This window comes from Octopus sinensis, linkage group LG5 (genome assembly GCF_006345805.1).
Source record: "Octopus sinensis linkage group LG5, ASM634580v1, whole genome shotgun sequence".
Classification (NCBI taxonomy): domain Eukaryota; kingdom Metazoa; phylum Mollusca; class Cephalopoda; order Octopoda; family Octopodidae; genus Octopus; species Octopus sinensis.
Window position 1 is genome coordinate 106,717,038 of NC_043001.1, and position 14,881 is coordinate 106,731,918.

Here is a 14,881-nt window from a genome sequence, read left to right on the forward strand (position 1 = left end):
ATAACTCTAATGTTATATAATTAACGCATGCGCACTATCCTTTTGACCCCCGCATGGTGACTCTGTGAGGAGATTGTATATTAGCAATAGGGTTTAAGGTCGTCAACGGAATTCTTTAGGAAAATGGACAGCGGTGGAGATCCTTCGTCGAAAAGAGCATTCTTTAATCCATATTCCAGTTCTGATCCAACAATGGCAGCTGGAGGTATTTATGATTTATTATATTCTCTGTTAAACCAATTAGTTATTGTCACGTACTTGATAACTTGACCTTTAATTACTAGAACAATTCTCATAATCGATTATACAAGCGATTTTCTGTTTTACCTATGAATTTAAATATAACAAATAATGTGACAGAGACACCTAATTTACAAACTTTGCAGTTCTAATTCAAGATATTTTAAAAATCGCCTTTCTATTTGTAATCTATTATGTGTTGTCTGTAGATTAATCGCTTTGTACATTGTGGTGTGTATATATATATATATATATATATGAAAGAAAAAGGTGTTCAGAATGCTGGATGGTTGTAAAGATATATATTTATTTACATATTACAATATGAAAAAATAATATGTGATATGTAAATAAATAAATATATATTTTTACAACCATCCAACATTCTGAACACCTTTTTCTTTCATATGTATTAAATCTGTACATCACCCCAATACTTCTAACATATATATATATATATATATATATATACACTCATACAAACACACACACACATGTTCGGTTGATGTTGTTTTTAATTGTCGAATGCCTTCTGGTTATTAATCTTGTCTGCAATAACAGAGAAACATTGTTCGTGCGTAATATGAGTGTGTGCGAGTTGGTATTAATAACCAAAGTGCTTCTATTATTAAATTAAAGATCTTAGAAGTCATTAACTATGCTCTCAGAGTCTACCTTTTAGTCAATATTTTGAATAAATAGCTTCATTTGTATGATTTGCTTATATCAAGCTGTCCAAAGAATTCCGTTTCCTTGATATGGACGTTGAGCTTGTTGAACCATTCTCAGTCTGTCGCTACAGTGATTTCGGTTAACGCCTTTGTTCGGCTAGTATGTTACATCATCAAGTTAGGAACCTTTGCTAATTCTATGTATTAAGTTATGTTTGAATTATACTTCAGTCAAGTGTGTAATCTTACTTATAACTTCCATTTCCTTTCCAGTTTCGGCCGGGGGCATGGGTAGTGTAATGTCACCGTACCTAAATTTCGATCCAGCGTACATTGGAGCAGTAAGTTTTGTTATTTGTTTTATTTTGTTCTACAGTATTTTTTTTTTCATAGTAGTTCAAGTGTTGTGATGATCGACTTTACTTTTCCCTTTCCCGAGATCGATAAGTACAAATCAATTACTACTGATGACTATTTAATCAACTATTTGCTTCTTAGTTGTTATTCCAGTGTCCGGTTCCGATACTTTATGATATTTAGTTACATCCGTTTTCGTTCCGTTTTTAAATTCTGCGGCATTTTCTTCGTTGGTACCTGTCAGTTACTGACATTTAAACCAACAGCTCCTCCAAAAATATACAGCCTTGTATTAAAAATCGTTTCATTCGATATCTATTCCATGTTTTATTATTTAATTGCTTCAAGCCAGTCAGTATTTTCTACTATTATTGTCGGAAAGTAATTATTTCACACACTAACCATACATCATTTATGGTAACTTCTAATGCAGGGTGTTTTTTCTCGTATAACTTAAATCTGACCGCGAATGACCTGAGAAAGTATTTGGGTATTGGAATCGATAACCAGAGACAATGTTGCATTTGAACTCGATAAGGGAAGTGAAAGTACCATGAATAGGTAGTGGATGATCATTAACCAATTAATTAGAATATTCCTTCCCTTTTTATAATCATAAAGAATATTGTCTATTACTTTAAATTAATTTCGAAAATAATCACAAATTTGATAGGTCTTTTATTTATTTATTGCCCACAAGGGGCTAAACAGAGAGGGGACAAACGGATTAAGTCGATTATATCGACCCCAGTGTGTAACTGGTATTTAATTTATCGACCCAAAAGGATGAAAGGCAAAGTCAACCTCGGCGGAATTTGAACTCAGAATGTAACAGCAGACGAAATACCAATAAGCATTTCGCCTGGTGTGCTAACGATTCTGTCATACAAATAGGATTTCTTGGCAGTTTTCTGCCATTGACATTATATCCCAATCTTCATAATCTTCAAGGACCACTAAAAAGAATTTGATTGTGTTAGTCCCAGCAATGATGACAATTATAAGAAACCAAGGTTTTACGATACAGCTGCCAGAATGCTACAGCTTTTATCATTATACACAAATTTTTGCTAAGAATGAGTAAAAGACCGCGAGATTCTGTTTCCTTAAGACTACCTAAAAGATGTTCACAACATACTTAAAAGATGTTCACAACTACCTAAAAGATGTTCACAACATACTTAAAAAACTCCACTTCAGGGCAAAATAGAATGAAAATGTCAGATGCAAATTTCGTAAAATATCCTGGGTTCTCATATTAAGAGATCCAACCAAACTTCAAACTATGTCAGAACAACTAAACACAGAAATTATTGTAGTAGGACGAAAAATGAATGTTAAAAAACAATATTCAACAAAAAATCAGTGAATTCCATCAGACCCATGCATGAAAAAGTGGACATTAACATGTTGATAGACACAGGCAGGGTCAAGAAGTTTTGCTTCATAGCCTCAATTTAGTGTTTATTGTACCTGTGCACTTGACACACACAAACTATTTTTCTAGTTAACCTTCCTCTGATATTACTGCACCTCTTATGCATCCATAGCTTGTACTGGGTACATCTTATGGAATTTCTACCTATCCTTTTTCTACAGGTCAAGCAGGGCCATCTACCTGAAGGCATTTATGATTTGTCTGCTTTCCGACTTACTAAGACTTTGGTTTTTGCTAGATTAACTCTAAGGCCCTTTGATTTTAGACCTTGTTTCTTCACCTGAAATTTCTTCTCTAGTTCTGATAGTGGTTTAAGCCATAAGAACAAGGTCATCAGCATAGAAGAGCAACCAAGGACAGCCTGTCTTAAATTCCTTTGTTATTACCTGGAGGATTATGATGAACAGAAGGGGGCTGAGGAATGACAATAAGGAGGAGGCTGATAACTGATGAACAGGAGGGAGCTGGGTATATTAACCCTTTAGCATTCAGATTCTTCTGTCAAATGGGATGCTTATTCATTCACATTGTTTTGAATTAAACTTGCATTATCTTGCAGCCTTGAGATTTTGCTATCAACATCTTTCCCGAGATGTATTTAGAAAGAAGTTGTTGGGTAGGTTTGAAAGGCCAGATCTGACCAGTTCAAAATTAAAACATAGAATATTTTAGCCAGGTAAGGCTGGTTTAACCCTTTTGTTACCATATTTCTCCTGAGATGTTCTGTGTTTCTTTCAATTAATTTTAAATATAACAAAAGTATTTAGTAAAATAACTTAGTTATCATTAAGGAACATAGATTGTGACTAAGGTTTGGTAGAAGATTTTAATTCAGAACTTATGAAAACAAAACATTTGTACTATAGAGCCACAAGTGGTTTCAGCCGGGTTGGTATCAAAAGGGTTAAGAATTATTTCTTTATTTATTTTGAAATTCTCTGTTTCTTTCAATTAATTTTAAATATAACAAAGAATTTAGTAAAATAACTTAGTTATCATTAAGCTGGTGTTAGCAACATAAATTGTGACTAAGGTTTGGTGGAAGATTTTAATTCAAATCTTATGAAAACAAGACATTTGTAGTACAGACCTAGAGGCAGTTTCAGGCAGGTTGGTAGCAAAAGGGTTAAATGCTAAAGACCAATTACTTGCTGGAAGCTATAAAAGAATGGTAATCCTTACATTTTTATTATCTCCTCAAATTTCTACCACTGCCAATGTCTTGAATCTTTTCCGTTTGTCTCATTTTGCAGGACAGTGGATCAGACTTCATTTTCCCAGAAGGTGCAAGTCGACAACGTGGTAGACTTGAACTAGCTTTCTCTCAGATTGGAGGTTCTGTATTTGCAGGTAAAGTTCTTGTTCAAAAATCTTAGGCATGATTGGTTACAAAGTGAACTTCACAACCACATGGTTTCTGTTTTGATCCTATTCTATTGCAATTTGAGTGTCTTCTCCTAAAGCCCTGCGACAACAAATACCTTGGGAGAGAAATTTAGCAAATGGAAATCGTGCGAATGTGCATTATGTTTGTTTTCTTATTGTCACCATTTGAGCAAAAATAGTGATTGCTTATGTCTCCTATCATTGTCCATGCTGGCATGGTTGGACGGTTTGACCAGGGTTGGCAAGCTGGAAGACTGCACCAGACTACAGTTTGATTTGGCATAGTTTCTATGACTGGATGGCCCTTCCTAATGCCAACCACTCCAAGAGTGTAATGGGTGCTTTTATGTGCCACTGGTACAGGTACCATTTGCATGACACTGATATCTGCCATGACTGCGATTTTGCTGGGCTTGATGGGTTTTCTTCTCAAGCATGACATAATGCCAAAGGTCTCAATTATTGCCTCTGAAGGGCCCAAAACTCAAAAAGAACTCAGCTACTTTGCCTCAGTGGAGCCCAACACCCAAAATGAACTTGCCTTCATGAGGCCCAACATTTGAAATGTACTCTTCATGCACCACTGGCATAGGTGCCAGTTATATGACTCCAGCAGCAGTCACAACTACGATTTCACTTGGTTTGAGGGGTTTTCATGAGCGCAGCATATTGCAAAGGTCTCGGTCGCTAGTCATTGCCTCGGTGAGGCCCAAAGTTCAAAGGTCATGCTTCACCACCTCTTCCTATGTCTTCCTGGCTCTACCTCTACCACAGGTTCCCTCCACAGTTAGAGATCGGCACTTTTAGTACATCTCTTAGCTCTACTGTTTTCTCATTCAGGGATCTGTGGAATAAAAAAAAAACAATTTCCTTGGCAACAGGAGAGACATCCAGCTGTAGAAAAGTACATCAGTAAGTCTCATCCAACCCATGCCAGCATGGAAAAACTGTATTGGTACATGATTAGGTATTTTTTACTGAACCAAAAACATGTGAGTTATATATCAACCACTTCGTGGGTGAAAGAGAGATCCTCCACCAGTCGTTAGGGAGCCTTTCTCAAGTCATATCCTAGTATCTTTAAAACAATGGAAGGATGCATTTGATAATGTAGTTCTTGATAGAAAATGAAATGGATGTGGCTGGAATACCTTTGATCATAGGGAGTCAGTTATTTGGAATCCGATCCGGGTCTAACAACTAACCACTCCACTCTGATTTGGGTTCCCTCACACAATTGTCATTTGAGCAGAAAGAAGTAAACGAAGGATTGCATCACCAGTCTGGAATCCCTATTTTGCTCAGGATATTGACTTCTTGGAAACCATTCAGAGACTTGCAACCAAGTGAATACCCTCCATCAAGCATCCGTCATACTCTGAATGCCTTGCTTTCTTGGGCATAGAAGATACATTGAAGCTCCAACGTCTGGCAACTGACTTGGTAAACACCCACAAAATTATTAGCCATTGCACCAACAACCACTTTGAGCACCTTTTTGAATTCCATGTGTCTAATACATGTGGGCATTGCCTACAAAGTCAGAAAACAGCACAGCTCCCATGACTTTTGGGAACATTTTTCCACACCCAGAGTTGCTGAAGTATGGAACAAACTGCCTGCATCAGTTGTTAGTTGCTAAGACATTGCATCCTTTAAAACCTCCTTGCTTCCTGAAATTCCCCAACACTACACTTGATATCCCCACCTCCATACGCATGGACACATGTATATCATGACTCTTACACTGTTCACCTTCCTGGCTTTCGTACATAATTCTATTTACTGTACATGCACCTGAGCACTATACACACTAATTTCATTATTATTATTAATCATAATTTAGTGAGATGAATTTGAACACTTTGGCCCTTTTGAACATAAAACATGTAGAATATTTGGGCTGGATAGGGTTATTTTAAATGCTAAAGAATTAAGGAACACATGGTAATTAAAGTATGTAAATTTCTTTTGTTTTTTGTCTTAAACAGGAGCAGCTGTAGGAGGTTTAAATGGTTTATATTCAGGCTTCCGAGAAACAAGCACAGCCCAGTTGACAGGGGCTGTACGACGAACACAGTAAGTAATTTCAAATTAACATCATCTAAAAAAGAAACAACATTCTAATAATCTCCTTTTTTTTTTTTTTTCACTGTTGCTCAGTTGTTGAAATGCTTGGATTTTGTACGTTTAGAGCTTAACACTTTCAACCACTTAAATTTTGTTTATTTTTAAGGTGTAACACACCACATGTACTCTTCTCTCTTTTATCTAAATTTTCCTGTTTTTCTTATAAACATCTCCAGTGCTAATGACATGTAAAAAGCACCCAGTCCACTCTGCTGGGTCGTTGGCATTTGAAAGGGCATCCAGCTGTAAAAACGTTACCAAAATTGACCCCGCCTGTGCTTGTGCCACATAAAAAGCACTCAGTCCACTTTGGTGGGTGGTTGATGTTAGGAAGGGCATCCAGCTGTAAAAACTTTGCCAAAACAGACACAGAAGTCTGGTGCAGGCTTCTGCCTGACCAGTTCCTGTCAAACCAGCATGGAAGGCGGACGTTAAACGATGATGATGAAACAGGTCTATATGCACAAGTATAGCTGGGTGGTTAAGAAGTTTGCTTCCAACCACATGGTCTTGGGTTCAGTCCCACTGCATGGCGCATTGAACAACTCTGTTTTATTATAACTCCAGGCCATCCCAAACTGTGTGAGTGGATTTGATTGGCAGAAACTAAAAGGAATCCTTTATTTATGTGGATACATGTGTTTGTGTGTCCTTGTCTTGACATCATGTAACAGTTATAAATGAACTCTTACCATCCTACAAATGGTTTCATATCCAATCCTCCATGAAGATAATAATATCTGACATTGAAGAAATATTGTTTTGCTTAGAAACAGGATCAACAGGAATGGCTAACAGCCTTGAAAAATCCTCCTCAACAAATTCTGCCTGACCCTTGCATGAACATGGAAAAGTAGACATTAAAACTACAACAGCGGCTGTAGTGTGTGGTTTTGTGTGTGTGAGAGAGAATAATTTCCTATTATCAATGATTGAACTATGTTTCGTTTTTGGATTTGGTTTGCAAGATTCTTTATATGAGTTCGTGTGTGAAGGCACAAAAAGAAAATGACTCTCCCCAGACACAACAGAAAATGATTGAACTTTCTTTCCTAAATAGGGCTTTGCTAAAGTTTTTCTAATTCTTCATATCAGATTCTTTTCTAAAGCATATCTCTTTTGATTTTGCAGGATGTTAAACTTTATCACAAAACAAGGTGCTTCTTCAGCTCAATCTTTAGGTGTTATTGGTAAGTCCACAGTTACATTAGTTCTTGGAGATTGTGTTTATTATAATTTTAATGGTTTGTCTTTCCATGTATGTATTCGCTTTTTTTGTTGGGGTAGGGTGCATCATAGCTGTCTATGTACTTATGTCCTCCTGTACATTTGCACTTAAAAGTATCAGAGGATCTTGTCTGTTATGGATGTTTGTTCCTTCTCCAGCCATGCCTGGCTCATTAGGGCTGGTTTCCTTGGCATATAGGCTCCCAACCTGGATGGGACACCAGTCTGTCGCAGGTGAGCTGCAAGATGCAGGAGGAAAGAGTGAGAGAAAGTGGTGGCAAAATAGTCAGCATAAATTTGCCTTTACCTTCTGCCGAAGCCGCATGGAGCTTAGGTGTTTCGCTCATAAACACACGCATCACCCGGTCTGAGATTTGATCCCTCAACCGCAAGTCCACTGCTCTAACCACTTGGCCATGTGCCTCCATGTTATAGATGTTGTCTTTCTCAATTATTCATTAATTAGAAAGAAATATAGTCAAATTCATTGCTGATAATGTTTTTCAAGCAAATCTAAAATGTGATAATACTAATATATCTTTAATAAGAGCTGAAGCTGCATCAAAGACAACAGCTTGCAGGAAGACTGGAATTTTGTATTCCATTAATTCTTGTTTAATAAAATAAATAACATTGAAATTCTTTGGTTTGATTAAATCAAGGCTGTGGAGTCGAAACAAAAAACTTTGACTCCGACTCCTGTACTACTGGCACCTCCGACTCCTACTCTGACTCCTCTTCATGTGATCAAGTGATTGTGGTCAACATACCTCATAAAGCATATGCATACACTCGTACTTTGAGTAGGCGTATATCTTATAATTGGTTTATATTAAAGAATAAAGATATTGTGAGTCAGAGTCAATATAGTTTTACCGACTCTGACTCCAGCAACCACTTAATTGTTTCCGACTCCACAGCCCTGGATTAAATCATTTAATTATTCACAAATATAGAATTGTAAATCCGTTAACTCGCCCATTCTTGTTGTAGAATCACCAGAGCAGCTGACAAAATGTTTATCTCATTACTTTTTGAGTACAGATATGTTTCCTTTCATCCTTTTAAGGGTGAGGGCATAAGTACTGGGGCCAATCAAATTCACTCTTCTTCTGACCTCAGAATTTTGGGTGTTTTATAAATGTTAATTCTTCTTATTATTATTATTTGATGAAAACTTGCAGCTTATTTTGCTGGGTATGATGGAGAGTGTCACTGGTTCATGCTTCAAAAATGTTATTATTATTATTATTATTATTGCCTGTTATCCTATCAGGGTTGATAAAATAAGTACCAGTTATGCACTGTGGGTCAATGTAATCGATTTACCCCCAACACTCGAACTTGCTGGCTTTGTGCCAAAATTTGAAACCATTCTCATTATTATTATTATTATTATTGATGATTTGACTCGGGTTCGTTCTTATTCCTGATAGAATTTATGTGAGTAGCAGATTGCTACCTGTAATCTTAGGTATCCACAAGCTTTCAATAATCTTTCAAGTGCTCAAAACATTCCTGGCAATCTTTCCTGTCCCTAAGAGGCAAACTTTCTGTAGAAGTTCTACAGGACTTTCTATTCCAATCTCCTTCAGTCGTTTCTCTATATCTTTACTCACAATTCCCAATGAACCAATTATTTATAAGCGCAACCTTTACAATTGTCATATTCCAAATTCTTGCAATTCCAGCAATGAAGTTTTTCTCGTTTCTTTCCAGCTTTGATGTACAGTGTCATTGGTGTCTTACTGCAGCTCGGCCGTGGCGTTGATGATGAAATAAATACACTAACGGCAGCCACAAGCACTGGTCTGCTTTACAAATCGTCTGGTAAGAATAATTTGTTTGTACCATTGCAGCTCAACCAACTGTGAGGAATCCGGTTAAGGGTCTTCTTTGGGGTTTGTTTTTCTAAGGGACATGGAAAGACATACGGACTAGTCATCATCATCATCGTTTAACGTCCACTTTCCAAGCTAGCATGGGTTGGACGATTTTGACTGAGGGCTGTTGAACCAGATGGCTGCATCAGGCTCCAATCTTGATCTGGCAGTTTCTACAGCTAGATGCCCTTCCTAATGCCAACCACTCTGATAGTGTAGTGGGTGCTTTTTACGTGCCACTAGCACGGGGGCCAGTCAGGCGGTACTGGCAATGACCTCGCTGAGTTTATTCAAGAAAAGCCACAGACAACCCTTTAAATAGCTTCCATTATGTGTGAGCATGTAATCACATACAGTACATCATCGTTTAACATCCATCTTCCATGGTTGACAGCAGTAGTCTCTGTTCTTCCAAATTAAAAGTTCAGGCAGTCTTGGAAGTCACAGCCTTGGACATAAATACTTTGGAACCGTTTAATTTATTAAAATTCTAGAAACTAAAATGATTGTAGATTTGTATTATACTTTTTGGAATGGTTTTTGTTTTTTGTGTCCAAATTTGAAAGATTTTAAAAAATATTTATTTCATCTGTTGTTCTATTTCTATATTTTTCCAGCTGGTTTGAAAAAGTGTGTACGTGCAGGTGGAATTGGTTTCAGCTTGGCTGCTGCTTATTGCTTATTTTCCAACCGAGACAGGATCAAATCTATGCTAAATTCTGATTAAAAGATTTTTTTTTTCCTTTTTTTAATTTGTTTTCATGTTTTCTTTTTTAATTAATTTATTTTTTAACATGAATGTAGTTGCTCAGAATTCCACTTTTGTTTACCATTCTTTAAAACTCATCATCGGACCATTATAAATATAAACTTTGGCATCGATCACGTTAAAATTCTATTGTTCAGTGTCAAATGCCATTTCTGGCCAATTCCATGTTTTCTCACACTATTTAAAACAATGTCAGTAAGAACTATTTATCCATTCTCCAGAGATTCCAGAGAAACTAAATAAAAAAAAAAAGATCTAAACAATAACTGCCATTTTACCAATTTATAAAAGAATGTTCTGTCTTTCTGACTTCTTTTGAACTTGACTTTTCTTTCTTTCTTTTTTTTTTTCTTTGTTTGTGGTTCTTCAGAAATGCAAAAATCTATTGGGTGTTTGAACGTGGGAGAAGAGTTGGCACCCAGGTGTAATTGTTACAATTTATACTAGAGTAGTTGGTGTTAGGAAGGGCATCCAGCTGTAGAAACACTGCCAGATCAGACTGGAGCTTGGTGCAGCCTCCTGGCTTCCTAGACTCCAGTCGAACCGTCCAACCCATGCTAGCACGGACGTTAAATGATGATGATGATGATAAGTGTGTTTGCATATTTGAGCAAGCAAGAATTCCCGTCAAATTAGCAATCAATCATCATCGTCATCTTCGTTTAACACCCGCTTTCCATGCTGGCATGAGTTGGACGGTTCGACCAGGGTCTGGGAAGCCAGGGGGCTGCACCAGGCTCCAGTTTGATCTGGCAGTATTTCTACAGCTGGACGCCCTTCCTAATGCCAACCACTCTGTGAGTGTAGTGGGTGCTTTTTACGTGCCACCAACATGGGACCAGTCAGGTGGCACTGGCATCGACTTTGCTCGAATAGTGCTTTTTACGTGCCAAAGAACTAATTAAAGTGACTTTGTCATAATTTAGCTGGCGTTTGGAACAAATCAACCTGAAATTTTGATGGAGGGTTATAATTTAGGTTATTTTAAACAGGAATTTGTGTCATACAACATGAGGTGAACATAGGTGGGTTGGCATCAAAAGGATTAAAGACCATAGAAGGTGGTGTGGCTATTATTGCTAGCTAGACAAGCAACCATGTAGAGGCTCCGTCTGCCTTGTATAATTCACTTGCTTGCTCTTGGATGCTTTTAGTGAAGTTCATCATCATTTGACATCTTTTGTCCATGCTGGCATGGGTTGGATGGTTTGACCTGGGCTGTACCAGATTCCAGTCTGGTTTAGCATGGTTTCTATGGCTGCATGTCCTTTCTGACACCAACCACTCCAAGAGTGTAATAGTTGCTTTTGCATGACGCCATTCATTATCTGCCACGATGACGATTTCACTTGGTTTGAGGGTCTTCTATTCAAGCACAGCAGATTCTTTTCTACAATAGGCACAAGGCCCAAAAGTTTTTTGGCAAGGTGGGGCAGGGGCAGATGATTAAATCAACCCCAGTACACAACTAGTACCTAATATATCGACCCCAAAAGGATGAAAAGGAAAGTTGACCTTGGCAGAATTTGAACTCAGAACATAAAGACAGCCGAAATACTGCTAAGCATTTTGCCCGGTGTGCTAATGTTTCTGCCAGCTCGCCGCCTTTCAAGTACAGCATATTGCGAAAGGACTTGGTCATGTGCCATTACCTCCATGAGGCCCAATACTCAAAAGGTGCTTTTTACATGTCCCCAACACAGGTGTCAGTCACTAGTCATTGCCTTTGTGAGGCCCAATATTCAAGGATCATGCTTCACCCCCTCGTCCCATGTCTTCCTGGGTCTCCCTCTTCCAGAATTCAAGATCAGCACTTCACACAACTGTCCACATCCATATGCATCACATGATCATACCAACACAATCGTCTCTCTCTTGCAAACTACATCTTATGCCCAATTTTCCTCACAGGATGCCTGCTCTCAGTTGTACATCCAGCGAAGTACACCAGCTTCATTTCTTTCAAGTTTACACATGTCCTCAGCAGTCAGAGCCCATGTTTTACTGCTATGTAGCATGGCTGTTTGCACACAGGTGTCATACAATCTGCCTTTCACTCGGAACTTTCTCCAGTCTATTCTTATTCTAGCAGCCAAGCTCTTGGAGCATCAACTTCTACTACTGACTTTTGGTTGCCTAGGTAACAGAAGCTATCAACTCCTTGTAGATTTCCATGCTGGCATTTGATGCAGACTATTTTCTGTATGTTTTGATGCAAACATTCAGGACCAGATCTTTCGTCATCATTATTTAACGCCTACTTTCCACGCTGGCATGGGCTGGAATGTTCAACAGGGAACCAGCTATATGCAGGGCAGCATCAAGCTCCAGTAATATCTTTGACATAGCACCAGCCACTTAACAGAGTGTACTAGGTGCTTTATTTTTGGGCAACCATTATGAGTAGTGTTGCTATATAACTTGCAAAGGAGTTAAGGAGTTGGTCACTCCATCAGTGTCAATGATAATCGTTTGGTCATCGTTAGGAGTGACCGGCCCCTGCACGATATGTTGTCACACCCTCACTAACACCTGCAGCAGCATTGCCAACCATATGACCAGAAATGGCAACCACGGCCGAATCATTGCATCATAATGACAACGTCAGCAATGGTGTTGCCAACAGCATCCCCAGGCCTGGAGCCCACCAGAAATATACCAGGAGTACGAATATAGCCACCTCCCAAGTTTGTAAATATATCGGATCAGCCAGTACATCCTTCAAATAACGCTTCTATAACAACCAGTCATCCTTCAGAGTCACAGAAAAACGTTTTGTCACACCCTTAGCCAGCCGTGTATGGCACCTCAAACATCAAGGGACCCCAGGTGGAAAATAACAGAACATCCAGGCTCATATATCAATGGGATTGGCCATTGCAAAATCTGTTTCGCAGAGAGAACCAAAATTCTTAAGGACTAAACCTGGCGCGTTAAATGGTCGTACGTAGAGAAATTTTCTCTAAATGTGTTCATTTCAAGCGTCACCTACTGGAAAATTGGTTCTCCTCGTGTGCTGGTTGGGCTGTTACAAGACTAAATGTTTTTTTATCCTCTAGTCCGATGGAGATAAACCATCCTCATTAACGTTTTTATACGTTAGACATGAAACGTCATTGTCCTAACATTACCTAGAAATATTAAATTTTGTCTTTGTATAGAGTCTGACCAGCTGTCCACAAGGCTGTGGCTTTCGTGGAAACGAAACCATTTGTAACTCAATAACCAGAAATTAACCTCTTGTTTTAATATATATACATACATCATCATTTAACGTCCGCTTTCCATGCTAGCATGGGTTGGACGATTTGACTGAGGACTGGCGAACCAGATGGCTGTGCCAGGCTCCAATCTGCATATATATATATATTGATAGGAGGCGCAATGGCCCAGTGGTTAGGGCAGCGGACTCGCGGTCATAGGATCGCGGTTTCGATTCCCAGACCGGGCGTTGTGAGTGTTTATTGAGCGAAAACACCTAAAAGCTCCACGAAGCTCCGGCAGGGGATGGTGGTGATCCCTGCTGTACTCTTTCACCACAACTTTCTCTCACTCTTACTTCCTGTTTCTGTTGTACCTGTATTTCAAGGGGCCGGCCATGTCACTCTCTGTGTCACGCTGAATATCCCCGAGAACTACGTTAAGGGTGCACGTGTCTGTGGAGTGCTCAGCCACTTACACGTTAATTTCACGAGCAGGCTGTTCCGTTGATCAGATCAACCGGAACCCTTATCGTCGTAACCGACGGAGTGCTTCCCATATATTGATAGAGATGGTAAGACAACAAATGAATGAAAGAGACCTCGATGTTATGTAAATAGAGGAATTTATCTGTAAATGTAATATGTGACAATTATTCGGTAGCCATGATAAAACTCCGACTTTTGGATGGCGAGGTGGAAATCCACGCTGCCATCTCTTCATTACTGAAGAGATGGCGGTGTGGATTTCCACCTCAGCATCCGAAACTCGGAATTTTATCATGGCCACTGAATAATTGTCACGCATTATATATATATATAGATAGATAGATGGACAGATCACTACCAGAACTAGAGACAAAGTTTCAGATATGAAAGCAAGGTCTAGAACGGAAGGACCTTAGAGTTAACCTAGCAAAATCCAAAGTCTTACTAAGTAGGAAGGCAGGCAAATCACAAATCCTTTCAATTAGATGGCTCTGCTCAATCTGTAGAAAAGGCGTAGGTAGATATTCCATAAGATGTACCCAGTGTAAGCTATGAACACATAAGAGGTGCAGCAATATCAAAGGAAAGTTAACAGGGAAAATAGCTTTTGTGTGTGGAAGATGCACAGGTAGAATAAAACAGAAAATAGACTCCATCAACAACCGGGAGGGTAAGCTAGAGGTTGTAGGGCAGGATTCATGACACACGAACTGGAGACAGAAACTTCGCAGCGGGTCAGCTAGGAATGGCAGGATTTCGGAAGACTTTCTTCTGAAATTCTTTGTTTGCGTGTCTAATATGTTAAAACAATATTTTCCAAATCTGTTTCCTGACATCGAGGAATTTCCACGGATCACGCGAATACAGAATTATTCCCCTTAGATTTAAAACTTTTTGAGTAGCTTCCCTTTAGTTACCATAAAGTGTTTAGTGTCGTACTTTTATGAAATCAATCGAACACATTTGATTTTCTAGAAACTTATTAAAGTGTTACGAATATATAAAGTATGGTATCATCAAAATTAGAAAACTTTCGATAATTAAACTAGATTATATAATTTGCAAACACAAATGTATCTGTGTTTATATTA

General features: G+C 38.5%; 1 protein-coding gene across 1 annotated transcript; it reads left to right on the top strand.

The window, feature by feature from the left end:
- Positions 1–21: 21 nt before the first annotated feature.
- LOC115212299 (mitochondrial import inner membrane translocase subunit Tim23) lies at positions 22–10,386 on the top strand. The gene is made up of 7 exons (XM_029781147.2): positions 22–205; positions 1,185–1,252; positions 3,960–4,056; positions 6,084–6,171; positions 7,354–7,412; positions 9,169–9,279; positions 9,950–10,386. Exons 1-7 carry the CDS (start codon positions 124–126, stop codon positions 10,057–10,059), a joined length of 615 nt encoding a protein of 204 aa, XP_029637007.1. The 5' UTR covers positions 22–123; the 3' UTR covers positions 10,060–10,386.
- The last annotated feature ends 4,495 nt before the right edge of the window (positions 10,387–14,881 follow it).

Coding starts and splice junctions, on each gene's coding strand:
- LOC115212299 (XM_029781147.2), top strand. CDS start 124: ATGGACAGCGGTGGAGATCCTTCGTCGAAAAGAGCATTCTTTAATCCA. Junction 6,172..7,353: donor GGGGCTGTACGACGAACACA/GTAAGTAATTTC, acceptor TTGATTTTGCAG/GATGTTAAACTTTATCACAA. Junction 9,280..9,949: donor TCTGCTTTACAAATCGTCTG/GTAAGAATAATT, acceptor ATATTTTTCCAG/CTGGTTTGAAAAAGTGTGTA.